General features: G+C 40.1%; 1 protein-coding gene across 9 annotated transcripts in view; it reads left to right on the forward strand.

Annotated features, from left to right (window-relative positions):
- FYB2 (FYN binding protein 2) overlaps positions 1 to 24042 on the forward strand; it is a 99170-nt gene that overhangs the window by 16180 nt on the left and 58948 nt on the right. For all 9 annotated transcript variants that reach the window (XR_011620398.1, XM_024797033.2, XM_011764357.3 and 6 more), the window contains 3 exons: positions 9253 to 10000; positions 12943 to 13104; positions 14865 to 14898. Coding sequence is in view for 8 of the 9 variants with exons in the window: in XM_024797033.2 (XP_024652801.2) it covers positions 9253 to 10000; positions 12943 to 13104; positions 14865 to 14898 (944 nt within the window). In the remaining variant the exon portion in view is untranslated. The remainder of the gene's footprint in view (positions 1 to 9252; positions 10001 to 12942; positions 13105 to 14864; positions 14899 to 24042) is intronic.

Below are 24042 nucleotides of genomic sequence, written 5' to 3' on the forward strand. Positions count from 1 at the left end.
TCTCCTGCTCACAACTTTTAGAGGCTCTCCATTGCCTGTGGAATGAAGTCCTAACTCCTTCACTTGGGCTCCTAATTTCTGCATGCTCCCACTCTAATAGACAATTCCAGCCCCTAAAAACTGCAAAGTAGATAGGAGGTACCCTGGGTTTAATTCTGCCTCAGATACAAATAAAGAGTAAGAAGAATGTTTAACCAAGGTTAGAGTTCTAGGCACATTTCATGCCTTCTATCGATACCCAAGTAACTGTGAGTGGGAGAGAGGCAAGAATTAAGATGTATTCCAGAGAGTGATTCTCATGATGGTCTATGGAATGCAATCTGGGTACACAGGGAAATGAAGATGGGAGAGAATAGTAGAGAAACAGTGTTAAGACCCATGAGGCTAAAGCATTGCTGGAGTTGGGGCACCAGAAAAGGCAAGTGGGTAAGATGAAAAGGGGTGTCCAGGTGTAGGGTACTTGAAATTGATGTGTTGGAGATGGTTCATTTATTACTCATAGCAAGGTCTAAGGTGTATCTATGGAAATTAGTGGCTAAAGTAGGGTGAAAGATGAGACCATTAGAAATGAGGCCAAAGTGTTGGAAAGATTATCTGCATGGATTTGGAATTTGCTTATTGTCATGAGAGTAGTAATAGAGAGAGAGGAGTGAGCTGGGTGCTAAAATCTTTAATAAATAAAAGGGAGTGATCAGGAATATTGTGGAAGGCATCAATGGAAAGCAGTAGGTTTAGTTTAATATGCCATTTGCAGGAGTTGGCGTTATTGATGAAGAAAAAATAATTTGAAAGCAGTAGTGATGAGCTAAGAAAACACTTTACTCCACTTTCTGACCCAGGAATAGAGAGGAGTGTGGAAGGAGAAAGCTATGCTTGCGAGAGCACGAGAAGAGCCATGTCTTCAGGAGAGAGATGAGTTTGAGTTAGAGCAAAAAGATAGAGGGCAAGTTCATAGAAGAGATTGAGGACATGAGGAATTTTGCAGACTGAGGGTTAGGATGGTCAGGGAAGGGTGAGAAATGGGATTCAATTAGTGATACTATAGAGGTCTGTGGGGAATAAGGCCCTTTGTTACAGACCAGTTTCATTTTCTCATGGTGACCAAGGTAAATGGGGATGTAAGTCTCACTGTCCTGATGTTTTAGGGGAAGACGAGTCATTGGCTAACTATTGCCTACCACTTGGGATGGGGGCTTAGGCAGCATTAGTGGTAATGCATGGAGTATTGAGGTGAGGAAAGCATGTGGTGTATGAGGACCATTAAGACTCTGGGCTGCCTTTGCAGTCTGCAGTGGGCAGCATCATGGCTAAGGGACAGCAGGTGGCATATGTGGTTGCAACTAGAGGAGTCACAGTCTCACCAAGAGCACAGGACAGGGGCTGGGCACTTAGGGACTTTGTAACACTTAACTGAAACCTTACGCCCCATGTGGTATTACTGGCCCCATTTTACAGATGCAGAGAGATTTAGTAGCTTGTTCAAGGTCACACATTTAATAAAGCTGGTATTCTTGCTCACACCCAACCTGGAGATGAAAAGTACTCATTTGACCTGACAGATAATGGAGGTGCAATGATTTTTTTTTTTCCTTTACTTAGGAAGATTTTAATCTTTCTAACCTTAAGCTTTAACCTTAACTGACAATTGCGGTGTCAGTTCAGTTCTGTTGTTCCTACCCCTTCATAGGAATTAATCATTGGTACCAAAAATATAGACGGTTTCACCGTTATTATAGTTCTTATAGTAGGGAAGGTTGAATTGAAGCCCTTTTATTCATGAAGAGTGACTCAGATGCTATATTTAATCGACTTCTACTTCTTTCCATCTTAGATAGGATTTGACAGCTACTACTACCTCTCTTCCTGGGCTCATAATTTCTTGGCTTCTGCAGCCTTCTCTTTGCCTTGGATTTTGAGTTTACATATTCCTTAAGGGTCTTGGATTTGCTTACCACAGAAGAATGTTCAGACTTGTGATAAACCGTTGCCGTTGACATTGCCATTGTTTCTCCCCGTGGAAGGCAACAGTTAGCAATGTGCAGACATTCAGAAATGAGATAACCTTTATTTTCCAATTAAGAAGTGTGCATAGAAATAGTATCTTCTCCTTTTGGAACTTATTTTATGTATATTTTTATGACCACATTCACTTACCAAGTCACTGTTAACTTATCGAGCACCTGCAGTCCTTGTCCAAGGCAGCTTGCTGTGCGGTGCAATGAATGCCATTGTATATGAAAGGCAGAGAGTGGTGACATAGAGAGGGTTACCTAGCAGCCCATGGCAGCAGGGTAAACTCAGGAGAGGACGGAACAGCTGTCTGTGCCATGCTTTATAAAGCAGAGATCAAAACATGTGATTTGACACAGAATTTATTATCATTTGCAAATTTACTTTGAAAGGATATAATACTGAGTTTTGTTATTTGGTTCTGCATTTTCCCATCATCTTTTAAATTACATTAAATCAAAAGTACCTTGAAAAATCCAAGATACATGGTCACAATGGCCATGTAATTTATTAAAATTTTTTAAACTATGCCAATTATATTAAGTAATTTTGCTCATGTCAGTGTAAATAATAAAAAGTCTGAGAAAGTGTCTTAAAAGCCAGTGCAAATTGGCTTCCTGGGATTTTTGTTTGTTTCAATGGTGTGATTAGAGCTACATTTTAAACATAATCTCTAAAGTAAATGTGACATATACAAATTGATTATGATATTTTTATGAATTAATAGAAGAATTTTAAATTAGAGCTAAATTTATAAGAAAGGCATATTTGTCAATATATTTGTATATTTATTGCGGAATAAATAAAAGCAGTCATGGAGTTATACAGACTTGGATTTAAATTCCTGTATCACTCTTTATATAAACTGGGGAAAGTTACTTAACCTCTCTGTTAGTCTATCTATAAAACAGGGTCAGTAACAGTTGCCTGATTGGTGGGGTTATTGTGAAAATTAATTAAGGCATCATGTATAAGGGTTGTTAATAAGGATGATGAGGATAGAAAAAAATATAGTTATCAATTCTCTGAAACTAGCAAAGGGGAAACTATCTTCCCAAGAAGAGGAGGTTACAGCATTTATACTCATGTGATTAGGTATTAGCTTGTTTCTAGAAAATTATTAGCCAAAAAAGTTTCTAGACCCACCAACCAAATTCTTGGGTTAGAGGAGTCCAGAATAGATCATATGGGCCCCAAAGCCAGTTTGTATGACTTTGATTCCCAGCTTTGACACTTGCTGCATGACCTTGGACAAGCCACATAGGCCCTGCCTCACTATCCTTGTCTGTATTCTGAGAATACATGGGTTTAAGTTAGTTAATGTTTAAGTTAGTTAACTTAAATTAAGTTAGTTAATTTAAGTTAGTTAATGTATATGAAGTGCTTAGAACAGTGCCTGGTATATGGTAATATCATGTGTTTGCCCATTTTTGTTGTTATTATTATTATCATTATTCCTTAGATTCCTGTAACATAAACATTGAACAAAAGGCAGCTGTTTGATGGAGTCTTTTTTCCTAGTGACTAAATACATTCATCTAAATATAACAATGCCACACTTAAAGAGCTGAGATTCAGACTTCTAACTGTTTTACTCTGGTCTCTCCATTCTTCTGAAATAGCAATGTCTTTGTTTTTCTTGGCTGCTACCTCCTTGGTTAATTTCCATATCAAAAAGATATACCCCTTCTGTTTAGAGGACATCACTGTCTTTTATCTCAGGTTGTTCCCACAATATCTCTGGCATTGTTTTGGCCTGTATTTCCCAGATGAAGTATTTGAGGCTTGCCCAGCATAAACCAGAAGCACCAGGCTATGTTCCGGGCTATTTTTAGGGCTGTCTGTTGACATGATAGCAATTAGGTCATTTGTTTCTGAGGGCATTCTAATCTGCTTTCACAAAGATGACACAGGAAAAACATTAAGAATCTGCTGAGTTACGGTTCATGTATTATGTGAACCAGCTAACTTTTCTAAATATCTATGCACTGATTCATTCATTCACCAAGGATTTTCTGGGTCACTTCTGCCACTGCTGGGGATACCAAGATAAATAGGATACTGGCCCTGTCTTAAAGGGGTTCTGAAAGACTTGTGAATTAAGGATTCATTCCTTCACCACATTTTTATCGAGGCACTGGCACTACAGCAGTGGGCAAATACTGAAATACAAACAAAGTATCTAACTGTAAGGAGTTTACATTCTGATGGAGGGAGACAGACCATGTGCTGGGTTTTGATAGGTGCTATAAAGAAAACAAATCAGGCTGCATCGGCCAGTGTGTTTTGTTGTTGTTCTTGCAGATAACCAAATTTGTTATTGTAAATATGAATGGAAAAGGATTTACAATAAGTTATTTTAGGAATTTCCAGAACTGGCAAGAAGCTTATATGCTAGAGCTAAGGGAATGGGGCAGTTCCTATGTGAACCCATCAGTGCTGCTACCCACCGCATAGCACAGGAACCTCTGCCACAGCTGCTCCCCAAAGCATATGCTATCCCCTGAGCGGCCACACCCTCAGGGGCTCATTTACCAAGCTATGGACACCTCTGTTGGGCAAATTTCCAGATGAAACAGTGCCTGGGCGTGGTAGTTCCAAGCTTCCCAGGCTCTGTGCTAGGGGAAGGCTCACTAGAAAGGGTTGGATGAGCCAGTGTATACCCAGGGTAAGGTAGGTAAAGAGTGAAGGAGAGATGCTGCCTTACCTAGAGTGGTCATGAAAGAGGAATCAGTTAAAAATTGCCTTTAGCTGCTCACCAGGAAACCTATCAGTAGTCCTCGCCCACTATGAAGATTAAGCCCGATGACATTAAGACTTGGCCTCTCCTTTCTTCTCCAGTCTCATATACTGCGCACTGGTGCTTCATTTATGTGAAATTGCTGCTGCTTCCCATGTACATCATGCTGTTTCCAAGGTTGTGCCTTCTGTGTTCATTCTCCGGACTGCCTTCCTCTATTCTTTGCTTGGCTGTTTAAGCTGGGGAATCCCCTCTAGGAAATCTGCTTGGCAACCAGGTTTGCATCACAAGCCCCTTTTCTATGTTCCCTCCACAGACTTTCTGCCATACATCTCACAATTCTCTGTATTATGTAAAAACAACCAATTTGTGTCTGTCTCCTTCATTTTCTGAGTTCTGAAAGGTCAGGGTTGCCTCATTCATCTTTGTAACCCTAGTGCCTAGTGCATAGTAGGCAACCAATAAATATTTTGAGATGACATGAGTTAAATTTTGAAGGAGCAGGAATTTGCTAGTTCAAGAAATTAGAGAGAAAGATGAGCATTGCAGGCAGCACATTCAAAGTTATAGCTACATGAAAGGGCAAAACAGGTTTGGGAGAATGTCAGCAATTTGGTGAGGCTAGAAGGAAGAAAACATGTTGGGGGGAGGCCCAATGTGATGCTGGAGCATTAAGAGGGTCAGGATTAGGATGGCTCTTATGTGCTAAGCAAAAGAATTTGAGCTTATTTGAAAGCTTTGGGGATGCTAAATTGAAGGTTTTAAAACATGTAAGGGACTTACATGACCAGATTTGTTTTTAAAGAGGTTTGTCTAACAGCTGAGTAAATGGTGGATTAGAGGGGCTCAGAATTGAAGCAGAGAGACCATGAAGAAGTCATTCCAACAGTAAGTGAGAAAGAATTGAAGGGAGGGGCTCATGGGCTGCTTAAGAGTTCAGATCAGTGGGATTTGGGAACTGACTAGCTGTGGCAGCTGAAAAATGGAGCATGGTTTTAACCAGAAGGACCCTATGGCCACTTCCCAAACCATCTTCATGCAGTTTTCCTCATGTCCTCAAAACTGAACTTCCACCTATTGGTGATGGATAATACAAAACAAAATGCATCACATCTATTTCCCATCGATTGTAAGGAAAATAAAATCTAAATATTAGTGCCGGAAGAGGCTTTGGAGATCACCCAGTCCAACCTCTAATTTGATGTATGGCTGAGCTAGAGAAAAGAAATTACTTTTCTCTGTAGCTCTGAAAATCAGTGGTAGGCACTGAGTCACCATTGCATCATCTGCTTAATTCTCCACATAGCACTCTGTCTCTCATATTTTCTTGTGTAATTGCTTATTTTCTGTCTCTCCTTGACATTAGAACAGAGCCCTTGACTGTCTAAAACAATGTTTGGTCTGCACGTAGATACTTAATGAACATGTGTTGAAAGAGTAGAGAGCCAGGTATAATCAGGTTTGCTCCCCGCTGAACCAGTGATCTTTGCACAGGACCTTGGTTTGGAGGTTATCAAATCCGTAATTCTATTTCATAGTAGGGCTTTGCTTAATTAATCCTACAGAGACTAAAATCTAAGCAATAACATTGTACAGTAGTTCTCCATGTGGCTTCAAATAGTGAAGAACTGAAAATAATCATTATATTACTTTAAAAATATTAACCACTGACAAACTCATAACCATTAGGATGGCTATTGTAAAAGAAAAAAGTGTTGGTGAAGATGTGGAGACATTGGAACCCCTGTACACTGTTGGTGAGAATGTAAAATGGTGCAGTTGCTATGGAAAACAGAAGGGAGGTTCCTCAAAAATTAAAAGTAGAATTATCATATAATCCAGCAATTTCACTTCTGGGAACATACCCAAAAGGACTGAACATAGGGTCTCAATGAGGTATCTGTACACCTATGTTTATAGAAGCATCATTCATAATAGCTAAGATATGGAAGCCACCCAACTCTCCATTGATGGATGAATGGATAAACAGGATGTGTTATATATACACTATGATACATTATTTAGCCTTAAAAAGGAAGGAAATTCTAACACATGCTTCAACATGGCTAAACCTTGAGGCCATTTAATAAGTGAAATAAGACAGTTATAAAAAGACAAATACTCTATGATTCCTCTTATACAGTACCTAGAATAGTCAAATTCAGAGACAGAGTGTAGAATGAGAGGACAGAATATGGACTTTTTTAATGGATATGGAGTTTTATTTTTGCAAGATGAAAAGAGTTCTGGAGACTGGTTGCACAACAGTGTGAATCTACATAACACTGCCAAACTGTACACTTAGAGATGGTTAAGATGACACGTTTTGTGTGTATTTTACCACAATATAAAAATATTTATCACTGAGGTGTGTATGTCTGTTATCTCATTTGAGTCTTACATTAACCCCGAACTGCTGTCAGAAATATAAGTTTCATTTTTTAGTGAGGAAAATAAGGCTCAACAAAGTGAAGTGAATTGCCCAAGGCACATAAGTGGAAAATGGATAAGCAGAGTTTCACACTCAGATCTCCTGATTTCACGCCCAGTGCTGGCTTCTGCCACGTCAGGGGAGAGAAAGTATGGTTGAATTAACTTGCCTGCTGGCTGTGTGTGTGTGTGTATGCATGTGCATGTATGTGTGTGTTACAGAGATAGAGAAAAGAGATATGAAAAAGGAGGGAGAGTGCATGTACTTAAGCTCCGAGACACTTGCTTCATGCTTCTTGTTCAATTTCTCTCCCTTCCAAAATCTTCAGAAGGCAGGTGTGAGTCAACTGTAAATATAGAGAGAAAAGGTTGCCCAGCATTTCCTAAGCTAGCAAAATCAGAAGTCCCTGCCATGGACATGGTCTGTGTACATGAAATTAAAAACCTTTAAGAAGATCAGGAGAGGACAGTGGCTCTTACTTTTTGCAATGGCTCCATTAGACATTATCCTACTTCCTATGAAAGCAAAAGATGACAGAACACATTTACAAAATCTAATGTGGTCTAGTGGGAGGAAGAAGAACCAGCAGGAAGAGCATGGAGCAGGAGTTAAGCCTACACCTACCTGGCCAGACAGCCAATCAATTCACTGTATAAACCCAGTCATGCTCCTTCCTCTGCCACAAAGGTTGGGCTCCCATTACTACCGTTATTTTCATATACCACATTGGAGCTGAATTTAGAGGGAAGAGCATGATCATTTTCCAAGAGGAGTTAAAAATGCAAGAGGGTCATCTAGCCTCTTATAAAGAACTTTTATTTATCATGGGCCTACTATGTGTCAGGCACTGTAATGGACATTTCACTTATAATGGCCCTAATCCTTCTACTGTTTGATAACTTATTTTTATAAGGCACTTAGAGGGAAGAAGATCAAGTTCCCCAGAGTATTTCCATAGAGGATAAAGAGTGGAGTCTTCATATGAACATATGTCTATTTCCAAAGTTTGTTCTTTTCTCCATACCATAGTGTTAAGTTCAACAGCCAAGATATAAAAAGCAAAGGAAGTACCAAGGAGACAGGAAAGAAGTTAGCTGTGTCTGTCATCCACAGGTGAAAGCTTTATTTTATTGTTATTATTTTTTTCAACTTTCATTTTAGGTTCAGGAAGTAAAGGCACATGTTTGCTACATGGGTAAATTGTGTGTCACTGAGGTTTAGTGTATGAATGATTCCATCACCTAGGTAGTGATCACAGTACCCAATACGTAATTTTTCAACCTTTCTCCGCCTTCGTCCCTTCACCCTCTCATAATCTCCAGGGCCTTTTGTTTCATCTTTATGTCCATGTATATACGCAGTGTTTAGCTCCTACTTGTAAGTGAGAACATGCAGTAGTTGACTTTCTGTTCATGTCCTTTGTCCATTTTTTAATGGAGTTTTTTTGCATATTGAACTAAGTTCCCCAGGTGAAATATTGATGGATTAGTAGGCAGTGAAGTGCAAGAAAGGTGTTGACAAGCTGATGGGGATACATTTTGTGAAGCAAGAACACAAAGCAAACTCCAGGTGATAGAGAGTAGGAGGGTCTAAGAAAATTGTAAACAGTTCTGTTTAGTTTAAGGGTAGTTGTGTTTGGCTGTGGTTGGAGATCATAATTCCACCATCTTTTGAGCTAGTTGGGACTGCATTGTGAAGAACCTTCAATTCTGTATAAAGCAGTTTGGAATTTATTTTTATAGGCAGTGGGGAGCCATCAAAAGTTTGTATCAAGGGGTTTCTCCACTGTTTTTAATACTATCTATAGGTGTTCTTTATATGCTGTGATAAAATTAAACATCACTTGAGTGTTTAAAAAAGAGATAGTGTTTTCATTCTATCTCATATAGACAATAGCATTGCTGGCTAACATTGCCCAGAAGCAGTTGCATTGTATCAGCAGTTAGAGTCCCTTAACATGGTGAGATCAGTGAGATCTAATCACACTGGCTTTTTTTCTTGGAATAATGAGACACTTGTTTTTGTTGTTGTTGTTTATTTTTGTTGTTTGTTTGATTATTCTTTGCTTTAGGAAGGGGTAAGAAGCTTCAAGGAACTTCGAGCCAAATTTCAAAATCTTGATGCTCCACCTCTTCCAGGACCTATTAAACTCCCAGCAGGAGTTTCTCCAAACAGTGACATTGGAGGCAAACAGTCAACTCAAATTTTGGCCAATGGGAAACCCCTCTCATCCAACCACAAGCAGCACCCACCACACTGTTCCAGTAGTGAGTCCCGGCCTCTTCAACCTCAGAAAATAAAGTTGGCTCAAAAGACTGAAATTCCAAAATGTTCTAGCTCCCCAGGGCCTCTGGGAAAGTCCACTGTATGTTCTGCAGCAAGTTCACAGAACACTTCTCTGCTGTTAGAGGTGACTCAGTCAAATGTTGAGATAATCACTAAGGAGAAAGTAATGGTGGCCAATAGCTTCAGAAACAAACTCTGGAACTGGGAGAAGGTTTCATCTCAGAAAAGTGAAATGTCATCAGTCCTTCTCCTTGCCAACTGTGGAAGTAAGGCCTTCCATCTGGAAGGGCAAAAAGGCATGGGGCTTACTCCAGAGGAACCCAGGAAAAAGCTGGAAACAAAAGGATCCCAGACTCTTCCTTCCCAGAAGCACTTGGTGGCCCCCAAAATATTACTTAATGTCTCTGAAGATCCCTCTTTTGTAATTTCTCATCATATCAGGAAGAGCTGGGAAAACCCACGTCCTGAGAAGAGCCCAGCAAGCAGCACCTACCAGCCCATCTATGAGTGTGAGCTTGCCAGCCAGGCCCCAGGTAACAAATGTGATCCCCATGGGACAGGGGCTAGGAGGGGTCATCATGTTTTTCTATTTTAAAACCTGTTGACTCAGAGTGGTTATGTATATGACCTGGGCAATGTTGCTCCAGACTTTCATCATGATATTCTAGGCCCATTTGCTAAACTGTAATCTTGGGTTTGAGTAAAGTGCTTAATCTCCTGGAATTGCTTTGTGAGATAGCTTTTGGAAAAACTTGGATCTGAATCCTAGCTCGACTTCTTACAAGTTGCATGAATTTAGGCAATCTATATTGATTCTTAGAGCCTGAGTGCTCTCTTATAACTCAAATCTGTCACCAATCGTCTGTCTTGGTAAACAACACAACTATCCTCCTAATTTCTCAGGCCAAAACTTAGGACCCATCCTCTATTTCCCTTCTCTTCCCTCATTCTACACACTGAATCTATCAGCAAACTCTTGGTTTTGCCACCAAGCACTTGGTTCACCTCAGTATTATGTAAGTTATAAAAGGATAAAGACTGGCTGGGCACAGTGGCTTACGCCTGTAATCCGAACATTTTGGGAGGCCAAGGTGGGCAGATTACTTGAGGTCAGGAGTTCAAGACTAGCCTGGCTAACATGGCAAAATTCTGTCTCTATTAAAAATACAAAAATTAGCTGGGCATAGTGGCCTGTGCCTGTAATCCCAGCTACTCGGGAAGCTGAGACACCAGAATTGCTTGAACCTGGGAGGCAGAGGTTGTAGTGAGCCAAAATTGTACCACTTCACTTCAGCCTGGGTAACAGAGCAAGATTCTGTCAAAAAAAAAAAAAAAAAAAAAAAAAAAAAGATAAGGACTGTCTTTTTTTACTACCAAATCCCTAGCACCTAGAAGAAAAAGGCCAGATTGAATGAGTCCTAAAAAAAAAATGTGTTGAATGATTAAGTGGATGGAAGGGTGGATGGATGAATATCCTTATAACCTTGTATGGTTTCTGTTTGTACTTGGAATAGGATCTAAACTACTTGCTTTGTGGTCTTCATGGCTCTGCATGCTGGTCCCTGTTTTGTGTCTGACTTATCTCCTACCTCTCCTCCCCTAGCTCTCTGCCCATAGTCAACACACTAGATTTCTTGCTGTTCCTTAAATAGGCTTTGTCAAGCCTCGGGCCCTTTGCACTTGCCGTTCCCTCTTCCTCAAAAACTCTTTTCTTTAAGATTTTGTAGCTGCATTTAGGCCTAAGTTCCAAAAAAAACTTTCCAAGGTTAGCTTTCTCTAACCTCTCTATGTAAAGTACACTGCCTCATGATCAACAGTTCACACTTGTCATCCTACCTTATTTCCTTCATAGAACTAATGGATCTCTGTAATGATCTTGTTTATTTGTTTACTTGTTTATCATCAGTCTCTTGTTATTAGAATAAAAATTCTTGAAGGTAGGATTATACAAGTTCTTTTTCTCAACTCTATCCCTACTTCCTAGAACACTACCTGGAATATAGTAAATAAATAGTTATTGATGAAGGGATGAGGAAGAAGAAAAGACAGATGGGAAGAAAGATGTATGGGAAGAAGGACGGACAAGAGAAAGGAAAGAAGAATGTATTATCTACCAGATGGAGCTATTGAGATAGTTAAATGAGATAACGGATGTAAACTACTTAGCACAGTGCCTGGTAAAAACTCCAAGCCCAATTAGTAAGTGATAATTAATATTCACTATGTCTTCTTCCTAATTTGATAATGACTGAAGTTTTTGACAACGCTACTTGTAATTAAAGCCTAGGAAGAAAGGAACTTTGGGCCTGAGTTTCTGGGGATGTAACCCGCTGTGGGTGAAGCAATAAGGAAGCTTTCCCTCCCTTCCAGCTTGTGGAGGAGAGCATAGGAAGTCTCCCAGGGGTATATGCAAAATGCTAGGCCACTTCTTAAGTTTTTGCATGGATGGCCCATGTAGTCAACTACTGTCTTACATAAGTCAAAAATCAAAGCAGTTGGATTACATAAGATTTTGTGCTATTTTCAGTGTAAAGGGCAGATATGATTTTCATATATAATATTGGACTTTCTGTTGGAGTTGGATTTAAGACTGCAGAGGACAAATATATATAAAATTGGAACTTTCCTGGAAAATTCCAAGACACAGGTGCCCAGATATCATAAAGTCAGTCTTGAAGCCAGTCCTAGGCTGTGAGCCCTGGAAATCCCAGATCAATTCTTATTCCTCTTTGTAGAGCCAGTATTATTTGCATGTCATAAGTGCTTGAAGAATCCTTTCAGTAGTCACAGCCTCTCTCCTATGAGGTAGGCCCTGTGTTGGCGCTGGGGGATCAATACAACACCATCTCCACCCACAGAAGCCCACGTTTAATGGGAACATAGATCAGTACCTCCAATGTGCCATGATATTGATGCAGTGGTATTAACAATGTGCTACGGGGATACAAATCAGAGGTTGATTCCGGCCTTCATTCCTGTGAGAAATCAAGAAAAGCTTTCTAGAGGAGGTGTCATTGGAGCAGAGCCTAAAAAGAATGAATTGAAGTTTGTCAAAAAAGGGAATAGTGTTCCAGAACCAAGAAAAACATGAACAGAATTTTGGATATATGAGAGCTTTTTAAGGCTATCTAAATCAAATCTGGAGAATGGAGAAGCCAGTGATACGTGTGAAAAATTTTTGGGCTTTAAGTTGTGGGAAGCAAGACATATAATATGCCAAACAAAGAATCTAGAAACACAGATGGGTGCCTTGTGGTGTAGAAATGGCAAAGATGGAGTGACCGATTTCATGCTGAGGAAATCCTTAAAGCAGCAGCATGGCAACTGATCAGGTTTATATATTGATCGGGGCACTCTAGCTGTTGGGTGGAGAATAGATTGGACAGGACTGAGATGGAGGCAAAGAACCAGTTTTACCCAACAAGCTATGACATGAAAATAATCATAACCTACTTTTTTTACTGTCTGTGTTCAGAGAAACAGTCAGATGTCAGACATCACCACCTTCCCAAAATGAAGCCACTGCCCTCCATCAACTCCCTGGGTCCTCCTCCCCAAAAGCCTTCAAGACCTACCGTCGTGAACCTCCAGGCCTTTCAGAGGCAGCGAGCTGCTGTTCCCAAGACTCAAGGGGAAGGTAAGGAAATGCACAGGACCCTACACATGGCCAACCAGGAGTCACCTCCATCTCTACATCTTCTCCCAGGTGACCATGCAGCGGCTGTTTACCATGAGGCTGGACATCCGTCACTGCTTATTCTCATCTAGGGGCTGTGGCAGCTTGCCCATGAAATGACGTCTCTGTGGGAATTGGCCCCTTATCGCTCCTAGACCAGCCCACTTCCCCTGAGCGCACTGCATTTGATAACTGGGAATCTGTCCAAGAGGAAGAAAACAAAAAGTTGCTGAGCAGGGAGTCATGGAACCTTTGTGTTTCCTGCAAACCTGTGTTGTCAACACAATCCATTGGTGCAGGAGAAGTGGGGAGGGAGTGAAAACGGAGAAAGTCAGTGTGAACTTGACCTGAAATCCTTAGCCGGGGTGGGGGGTGGTGGCCTCAGGCCTCTGTGATCTGCTTTTGGTAATTAATTGAAAGCCTACAACCCCCAACCCTCTGATCCCTTCCAGAAACTGAAACATCTTTGGAAGCCATTTTTTCTGTGCTATTTTGTGTCTTCTTTTACTATTTAAAGGAACACCTCTCATCCCTCATCACTCCCACCACAATCTGATCTTGCTGACATTTTAAATGCCTTAGCTTATGTTTGCTCTAATGAAACACAAGATGAACATACACTTTGGGACAAAATGTACTGCTGTGTTATTTATTTTACTGTGACCGTCAGCACCAGCAGATGGCAGAATCACTGAGAGAGCTAGCACAGTCTTTGTTCGTTTTAACTGCTTTGGGCAACTTCATGGTTAAATGCCTCTAACTTCATGATTCTCAAACTTGAGTGTACATCAGAATCACCTAGAGGACTTGTTAAAACACAGATTGCTGGGCCCCGTTCTCAGTTTCTGGTTCAGTTGGTCTGAGTTGGAGCCTGATAATTAGCCTTTTAACAAGTTCCCAGAGGGTGCTAATGCTGCTGGTCCAGGGACCACACTTTGAGAACCACTGCTACAAGTCATCTTAAGTCTTATCCTAAAAGGAAATTCTATATGGGGAGATAGGCTCTTATAAGTATACTTTACTGATATGGCCAGCTCCAAATCAAAGAAGGATAAATGTGATTTTTATAAACATTAAATCATTCAGGCCTCAAATAATCTCTCTGAATGAGAAGAAGGTTTATCAGACAACATAGAAAAAAGTACTAAGTCTTTTGTAATAAAATGGGCTTCTGTACTCACTAGCTATTTAAGTTTGGGTTTGTTAATCACTGAGCCTCATTTTCCTTATCTATAAAATGGGGATAATTTTCCTTATCTGTAAAGTGGGTACCACTGATCTCTTAGGATTATTGTGAGGATAATGAGACATGATGCCAGGAAAGAGCTTAAATAGTGCTTCGAACACCAGGGAGTGGTCTGTAAATGTTCAAGTTTACTTCAAAGGAACATTGAGCAGCAATAATCTCTGTACCATGTCCTGTGATGGAAATGAGAGATTACGAGATAAACCCCACAGGGGTTCTGGTCTTTAAGGAGGTCAAAGTCTAACGCAAGAGATTGTATCCATAAATAAGAAATTGTACTATAAAGTGTGGGTGAGTACTGCAATGCAGGAACAGGTATCCCCTGGGTGCTGGGGTGGAGGTAAGGGATGTTTCAGGCATAGGCAAGCTTCCATTCTCCACATTACCTGTGGGGTCACGTCATAGCACAAGCATCATTCACTTTAACCAGGCTGCTGCAAACACCTCTTTTTCACTCTGCCTCTTTCTCTTGCAGTGACTGTGGAAGAGGGCTCCCTGCCTCCAGAGAGGTGAGTACATGCTCCTTAGTTGTGTAGGAATGTAGCCCATCACAGGGGCTACTTAGCCTGCTCCCGAGCAGGCAATTAGCACAAACCAAGAATCTGTATTTCTCAGAAGGGTTTCAGAAGGAGTGATTTATAAGCAGCAAACTGCAACTTTTGTTGTAAACAAAAGATTAAATAAATTGTATTTGGCCGAGGCGGGCGGATCACAAGGTCAGGAGATCGAGACCACGGTGAAACCCCGTCTCTACTAAAAATACAAAAAATTAGCCGGGCGTGGTGGCGGGCACCTGTAGTCCCAGCTACTCAGGAGGCTGAGGCAGGAGAATGGCGTAAACCCAGGAGGCGGAGCTTGCAGTGAGCCGAGATCGCGCCACTGCACTCCAGCCTGGGCAACAGAGCGAGACTCCGTCTCAAAAAACAAAAAACAAACAAACAAACAAAATAAATAAATAAATTGTATTTAACATGTGCTGACGTTAAGTTGCAAAGATAGTCCTCACAGGTACTTTTTAAATTATATAGTTGGGTTCAGTAAATTGAAACATCACCCTTCATAGTCATAAATTGAATTAGAGGCTAAAGAATGCTCTGGGCAGCTGGTGTGATATCACGAATCAGTAATAGGATAAAGGATGTTCTATTTTTGGTGCACTCCTTCTAAGAATTTTGCCATAGAAGTGTCAGTTCATTAACTCACTTAACCAAATAATATCTATTGAGACCTTTGATGTGTCAGGCACTCAGCTGGCTACTTTATACACATTTTTCATTCTGTTGTCTCAAGAGGGCTGCACAGTTGCCCTTTTTTTTGAGACAAAGTCTGGCTCTGTCACCCAGGCTGGAGTGCGGTGGCGTGATCTCGGCTCACTGCAACCTCCGCCTCCTGGGTTCACACCATTCTCCTGCTTCAGCCTCTGGGACTACAGGCACCCGCCACCACACCCAGCTAATTTTTTTGTATTTTTAGTAGAGACGAGGTTTCACCATGTTAGCCAGGATGGTCTTGATCTCCTGACCTTGTGATCCGCCCAGCTCGGCCTCCCAAAGTGCTGGGATTACAGGCATGAGCCACCGTACCTGGCCGCCGCTCACATTTTATAGCTCAAGACACTTGTGCTCAGGAAGTTTACCACTTGGTGAGCCATGATTCCAACCCAGATGTGCCATAACCACATTGCTTATATACCTCACCTCCCTCACGAAGATGTTCCCTGTTCTCAAAAAGGTTAGTCTTAGAAGAAGATCCATACTTAACAACAAATAATCATATTACTTATTCCTTTATCAAATGTTTACAATGGTGTGTTAAGTTTTGTAATAGAGGAAAGGACAAGATTCAGAGGCTGCACTAAGGAGGAAGTTGTTTCATCTCCTTGGGAGGGTCAGAGAAGTCTTTAAAGAAGTATCAGTTCTCCATTGCTAGAGTAATGCTACATAATAACAATAAAACTTTCATAGCATACATGAGTCTGTGGGGTACAGTTGATCTGGGCTGGGGTCAGCTGGGTTTGCTCATATGTTTGCAGTAGACTGCAGGCTGTCTAGGCAACTTTGTGATACTGGCTGTGGTGGCTCACATGTTGGGGGGAAGCTTACAGTTGGCTGATCTAGGATTGTATTAGCTGGGGTGGCTGGGCACCTTGACTTGGCACCATCTGTCTCTCCTCATCCAGCAAGCTAGCCCAGGGACACCCTTCTACAGTCACTGCTAACAAGCAAGACAAGCCCAATCACACCAGCACTTTTCAAGCCCTTGCTGTGTTGCAGTTGCTAACATCTTATTGGTCCAAGCAAGTAATGTGGCCAAGCCCAGAATCAGAGTGGGAGGGTGCTGAAAGTTTCATGGCAAAAAGCAGGGATGCAGGAAGGAGTGAAGAATGGGGTATTGAACCAGTCAACCTATCCCTGAAGAGGAAACATTTGAAATGAGTATTGAAGATGCATATTTGCAGCATAGCATGGGAAAGGACACTGTAGGTAGAGGCAGGAGGTGTGAAGCAACATGTTTAATTTGTGGAAACTAGAAATAAGTACAGTTAGAGTGTAGAAAGTATAGAAATGGATTGTAGAGGTAAACAGGAACCACATCACAGAGAATCTTGTACAACAGGGAATTGATAAGACAATCTTATTCAACGAGGAACTGGTAGTGTGGTGTTAGACACCATGTGCTCTGGGAACTCCTGGGTTTGTTGTCCCTTTGAAAAAGTTAAATGACAGCACAAGACAGGTCAGTGAAGATATGTTCTATGTGCATTTATGTGAAAGAGAGAAAATAAATGGCTCAGGCAATGGTTTGCGCCAGTTACTCAATGAACATAGGTCCCAGTATGACAGTTTGAAGGGACAGTGTACCTCTGCTGTGCTCTCAGTTGCTCTTGGTTCTTTCATATGGTGAACATCTCAGTAGGTTTGAGCGTAAGGTGACTGTTGTGTTTAACTAGATACATGTTTTTCCTACAGATTGGTTCTAATCTAAGCTGACCTCTTCTCTGGCATTTAAATCAAAGAAACAGTAATCTGTTTCAACATGGAGGATAAACTTGCTGTGATGGCCCATTGGTCAATCTCCACGTGGTACCATCTTCCTGAGGGATTTACGGGGGCCATTTTGACTGTCCTGTCCTTTCATGCTGATTTTGGAACCTAACCTCCCTCTGAAATGAGGTTTCACTAAACAGTGATTATGATGTGGGCCATAGCGCTGAAAGAGTGAAAGACAAAAGAGATAAAGAGGGGCCAGAAAACTTAGGGCCACTTCGTGGAAGATGAAAGAACTGGAGCTGTATCCTGCATAATAGGTAGGAATTAGATAGGTTTACTTATGTGTTCTCTTTTGTGAGACCATAAAGTGGTGAGGCAGGGTATTTTTCCCTGATACAAACACCGTTCTGACATGTAGTTGATCTGAGATGTAGTTGATGGGTGGATGGGTGAATGGGCAGATGGACAAACAGATAGACAGACCAATCGATTTATAATATAGAGATACAACATGTTTGAAAGCAAGGAGTTTGGGAAGGAAATAAGCAGACGAAAGGAGACTCTAAAGAGAAAGAAATACACAGACAAAATACTCTAATGTACAAAAATAAGAGATGAGGATGGATCCTAAAATGCATTAAGTGCCATGGTAAAAAGTTCAGACTTTATCTCTCCAATGATAAGTTAGTCTGAACAAGTAAATACCATGTTGTGTGATAGCTTTAGCTGTAACTTCCATGGAAACTGGTGCTTGTTTAGGAAGAGCATCATCCATGTTCTTGGTATTAATCTTCAATTCAGAGATTAGATTAGAAATAGTATGTGTAGGCTCTCATTACTGGAAGGGGATGTGCTGACTATCTGATGTAGCCAGGCCACATAGCACAAAGTTAATGAAAGCCTGGGTTTTGATCCAATCCCTAGAACTTAACACCTGTGTAACTTTGGGAAAATGCCATAACTTCTGCAAACCTTAAAACAAAACAAAAAAAAACTTCTGCAAAATTCTCAAAACATCTAAGGACTACATTCGTCTCCAAATTAAAACTCTCATTATTTTCAACCATAATGTAGAAAACAGGAGTCTTTGTGTTCTAGCTGTATTTCTTTGGATATGTATTTTGATCATCTTAAAGGTCTATATCTTAAGATCTGCTCAGTTTCTACTTTTGTGAAATGATGATGTTGTTATTACCTAACTCATACTAGTGTGGTGAGGGTAAATAAAATAATGATCTTAAAGTGTTTAGGGCAGTGCCTAGCATCTACAGAGTGTTCAATAAACCTTGCTTAGCTATTATATAACCTCCCAGAAGGGCAAGAATCTATGCTGAGAACTTTAGCATATGCTGAGAATTTCTATGCTGAGAAATTCATTCACAAGGAGCTCAACACCTGGAGAGTCTTATATTTTTCTTCATCAGAGCCAATTCTGTTCATTCAACATGTATTTATTGAGCATCCTCTATGGCCCAAATAGTTACATACATTGAAAATATAGCAGTGTACAAAATAAAATAACACGTGTGCACGCACACACACACACTGCTTTGTTTATTTATTTATTTCAAAGTCCTTCAAGCTGATCTGGAAAAAGAATTGACCTCCCTACCCAAACTCTCAACCAGATGTCTAATACTCTTTGGTACAACAGGCATCATATTTACCCCCTCTTTATGTGACAATTTTTTAAACATCTAAGGACTACTTTCTTCTCTAAATTAAAACTCTCATTATTTTCAACCATAATGTATAAAATAGGAGTCTTTGTGTTCTAGCTGTATTTCTATGTATACATATTTTTATCATCTTAACCCAACACACTTACAACAGCCATCTTTCATTTCTGGACCTCTTTGTGTCTAAAATATGAGAGGTGACGTTGTATAAAGGAACAAGTGCAGGTTCTGAAGTCATATTGGCGCAGATTTAAACCCCTCTTCCATACCTTAGACAAACCATTTAACAGCTCAGATCTTTGATATACATATCTGTAAAGTGGGCACAATATTATTATTTACTTTATTGCCATCAAGGCCAAGTGAGATAAATTATATCAAGCATGGAACACACAAAAGAAACTCAATGAGTCTCAGTTTCTCTAAACCTTGGCCTCTCCATCCCTTGTTACCTCTGAAATATTAATGTCTCATTAGTTCCCAACAGTGAGATGGCTCTTTGGAGATTATTCTTTGTCATCACTCTTTAATGCAAACCAAGCTGGCTGGCATCTCTTTTGAATAAGCAGCCCCTATTTGTGGGAGCAAAGCAGGTTAGTCCCAGGGCAGCAATCAGCACTGGTCTCTGTCAGTACTTAGCGGAGTTGGCTAATATTTTATTCATTAGCTATAAATATGGCTTTTCTCCCATTAAGAAGTGTCAGAGATAGTCCTGACTCAGGGAATCTGACTCAGACACATAAAGGAGGTACTGTTTATTTTGGGAGTAGGAAGATGACAGCAGTGTTTCTCAGGGGAGGGTCTGTGGGTGAATTCTCAAGAGTTTACCATTTTCTCTCTTGAAGTTTTTAATTCTGTGTTTTTACTTCGAGATAGTCTTTAAATGTTCATAAGCTTTTAAAATAAATCTATCAGCTTGTATTAAAAGTTGATAAGCTTATTTTGAATCTTCCCGATGACTTCTTTTATGCCCAGTACTTGGAAATATATATGTGTATTTGTGTTTTTGCAGTTTCTACCCCAAGCAGAGTGGGAAACATGGGGTCTTCTAGGGCTGGGCAGATCATGTCACTGTCTCTAGGACCTGTGTCATGCAGTGGGGAGTGGCTGATCCTGTGGAAGTGAGGAATAGATGCCTTACCAAAGGCCTTCAAGTAAAATAATGATAATTACAACAACACTGTAACCAAAAAAAATGCATTTACAGTACTGATTTGGATAGTAATAAGTACTATAAACAAAACTTTTAAGAGTATTAGGGTAATCATGAGGGACTGAGAGTGAAATAAAGCTTAGGATGGTCAAGAAAGGCCTCTCTGATTGATTAATGGGTACAATTATACAGTTAAATAAAAGAAATAAAAACTAGTGTTTGATAGATCAGTGGGGTGACAATAATTAATAATAATCTATTGTACATTTCAAAATAGCTAGAATAGAGTAATTCAAATGTTCTTAACATAAAGAAAATTGTGATAGATATCCCAATCACCCTGATTTGAACTTTACACATCATATGAATGTATTAAAATATCACATTACCCTGAAAATATGTACATCTACTATGAATCGATCAAAGAAAGACCTCTCTGAGGTAGTAGCACTGGATTGAGAACTGAATAAGGACTCAGGCCAGTTAAAGGAAGATTTAGGAGATGAACATCCCAGCAAAGAAAATAGCTGGCACAGAGACTAAAGGGAGAACCACCCTTAGCACGTTTTAAAGAAGGAGAAAGGGGTTGGAATCTCAGCTAAAGCACAGTGAGCTCAGGAAATGGGGGTGGAGTATCTTGTGAGCGGTGGAAGTAATTTGGATTTTGCTCTAAATGCATTGGGAAGACATTGGAGAGTTTTAAGCCAGGAAGTGACATGAGCTGACACTTCTTTTGTAAAGGTAATTCTAGCTGCTGTATAAATAATAAATTTCATGAGAAAATAGGTGGAAACAGAAAGTGGCCTAGAAAGCCATTGCAACAACCACAGTAAAACTAGCAACCCACACTCAGTGTTTAAAGTACTTTACACATGATTTCATTTATGACAATTTTAAGAAGCAGATAGTACCGTCCCATTTTATAGATAAGGACACTGAGTCACAGAGAAGTTAAGTAACTTGACATGGACAGGGTAGTCAAAATGAAATAAAAGAAGTTGATGGATTCAAGACTTGTTTCAGAGGAAAACAGCAATCACTGGATCAGCTGTGGGGAGTGAGATGTGAGGGAAAGAGAAGAATCTAGGACAACATGGAGGTTATTTGCTGTTCCCATCATTGTTGATATTAAAATAGGTGAAGTGCTTGGCACACAATCAGTGCAAGACGAGAAGGATCCTTCCTGAAAGGTCTTTGAGCTTGTTTTCTACTTAATAACAGCAACCACAAAAAGCATATCATTGTGCCTTTGTACATGTACGACAGAATCACTTAAGGCTAGCTGTAAAATTGTTTGCAACTACAGTGCTCTTTCCTGAATGGCTGCACTTCAGGTAATTAAGACTGGTGCAGACCTGACCTGATTGACCAACAACAAAACAGCCTCCTTGTAGTGATATTCAAGAGGTGAAAGTAGGCCAGGAAATCCCAGCATGCTGGGATAAATTGAATCGTTACAGGAAAGAATGAAGAGAAGGAATTTTTTTGAAGCCTGTGTCCTGCCTGTGGAGTTTCAGACCCAGAACATTCAGGTAGTTTCAGCTTAAGCCACTTCAATAATTTCTTATTATCTCTTTTTAATTGGACTTCAGGGGACACAATAGGGCCACTGATTGCCTGCTTTTCATGAGGAGCAGTGAATTTACTGAGTTTTTCTCTTCTTTCTTGTTTTCAAATATTCCTCCTTAAAAAAAAAAATCACCTATAACTTCTATTTATTGAGCACTTTCCATAGATAAAGACTTGCACCTTATGTCCACGCTCTCATTTTAAAACTCCCAGCTACAACCACCCATGAGGTCCAGTAAGTGCTTTGTGCACTCGCTGACCACAGATAGTCAGGTGAAGTCTTTTAGGGTGATGCAACTGGATCAGCAGCACCAGGGCTTACCTAGTCAGCCTGGCTCCAGAACACAGTCTCTCAACTACCACCCCAGGCTGCCTTACTGAGGATTCAAAGAACACTTTACCTACAACAAAAGAGGCCAAGGCTTAATAGACTCATGGCCTGCTCTACACATTGAGCCTGGATATGCTTTGGGCAGGAGTTCTTGAACGCCCGCCTTAGGATTTCATTTTCTGTGCAGAGGGATCTGTGTGAGGGAGGCTAGCCTAGGGTGGAGCTAAAATATGAAACGTTTTGGAACCAAGCCTTGCTTTTTCTCTTCAGTGGCATTCAGATGATAAGCCAGAAAAGTCATGATTGAGAAAGAAACCAGACAATCACAAGTTGCAGACTTGGGGCCTAGTTTTGTACATAGGTATATTTAGTAAGGTTGAATAGAAACTACTGTTTTATGACCATATAATGAGCACTGCTTAGCCCTTTTATATCTGTTAGACTCATTCTAGACCAATGACTATCTTAGGAGACAATACTAATTGCCACCTATAAAATGGCAATATTATTAGTAGTATTTGTATATTGAACATTGAATATTAGTATTAGGATATTGAATATACACAATATTAGTATTGTCATTTTATAGGTGAGAAACCGTGGCTTGCCCTGTTTCAGAGTTTATCTGGGATGTGAACTCAGGACCAAATTAAAGATTTTCAGCTACGTTATCCTGACTCAGTCAGAATTTTTCCACCATGAAGTGTTTTTGGAGATACCTATTAGACTGCAAATTCCATGAGAGAAGGATCATACATATTTTTCACCTTTATATGTACAGGACCTAGCAAATAGTGGGCATGAAAGCAATAATTATTGAATGACTAACTGAGTGATGGGCCAGTAGAATAACAGATAAACAAAATGCTGGGGAGAAGGATGAATGGACAGAATGATATCATCTTCCATTAACTTTTATGTAAATGAAGAAAACATTTCAAGATTCTGTTCTCTATACATTTCACCTTGGTTTGCATGTCCAATATTATATCCATCTAATATTGAAGCTAAATAATTAGGACAATCTGAGCACTTCCTTTGCCCTTGCATATTAGGTAAGGGCTACTGCCATGTGAGAGTGGGGACTCATGTGAGATCCTCTTTCCTCAGCTCCTTCTTGGTCTAGTGTTCAACTCCAAGTGACACCCTAAGAAGAAGCTTGTTCTGATTATTTTAGCCCACATGAGAGGCACTCTCTTTTCTTCTCTCCTATTCCTTGGACTCATTAGTTTTTGAATTAAATATTTGTTTAATTAAACTAATCATTGAGCTCTTAGCATTGAGCTCTTAGCATCCATTTTATATTGGAATAAAATTCAAAAATGTTGTACTTTTCCCGGGGCCAAGAATATCCTTCCTTATACTTCTTTATACCTATATATAGTCTTACAGGTTCCTTATAGGTTTTGGTCACTGATTATTCTCCAAACTCCTCTCCTAAGCTCTCTCACCCTTGTTTCCTCTCTTCTACCCATGGACTGACCTTTGGCTAATCCTCAAACACAACAAGATTTCCCTGACCAATCAGAAGTACTTATATTTTCCTGTGTGTGTCATCATCTCCCAGATCATCACCTGATGGCTCTTTCTTATGCAGAATTCATTATTTATTTATTCATTCAATAATTATTGAACTGCAACTATGTGCCAGTCATTTTTCTAGATGCTGGAAACACAGCAGGAAATGAACACAAGGTATCTGTCCTCATTAAGTATGTATTTTAGTTGGGAAGAAAAACAAATAGCAAATATGATATAAGACAATGACGTATGCTGAAATGTCAGCTTTCCTGGCTATAGCACATGTTCCCTCACCCAAGATGCTATCTATTTCATATATGATTCTGCTTTATTTTCCTGTTATTTTTTATGAATGCTTTGGATGATAATATTCATTTGACTTATTTATTTTTTATGTTTTTTTTTAGACC

Source organism: Macaca nemestrina, chromosome 1, assembly GCF_043159975.1.
Source record: "Macaca nemestrina isolate mMacNem1 chromosome 1, mMacNem.hap1, whole genome shotgun sequence".
NCBI classification, from domain to species: domain Eukaryota; kingdom Metazoa; phylum Chordata; class Mammalia; order Primates; family Cercopithecidae; genus Macaca; species Macaca nemestrina.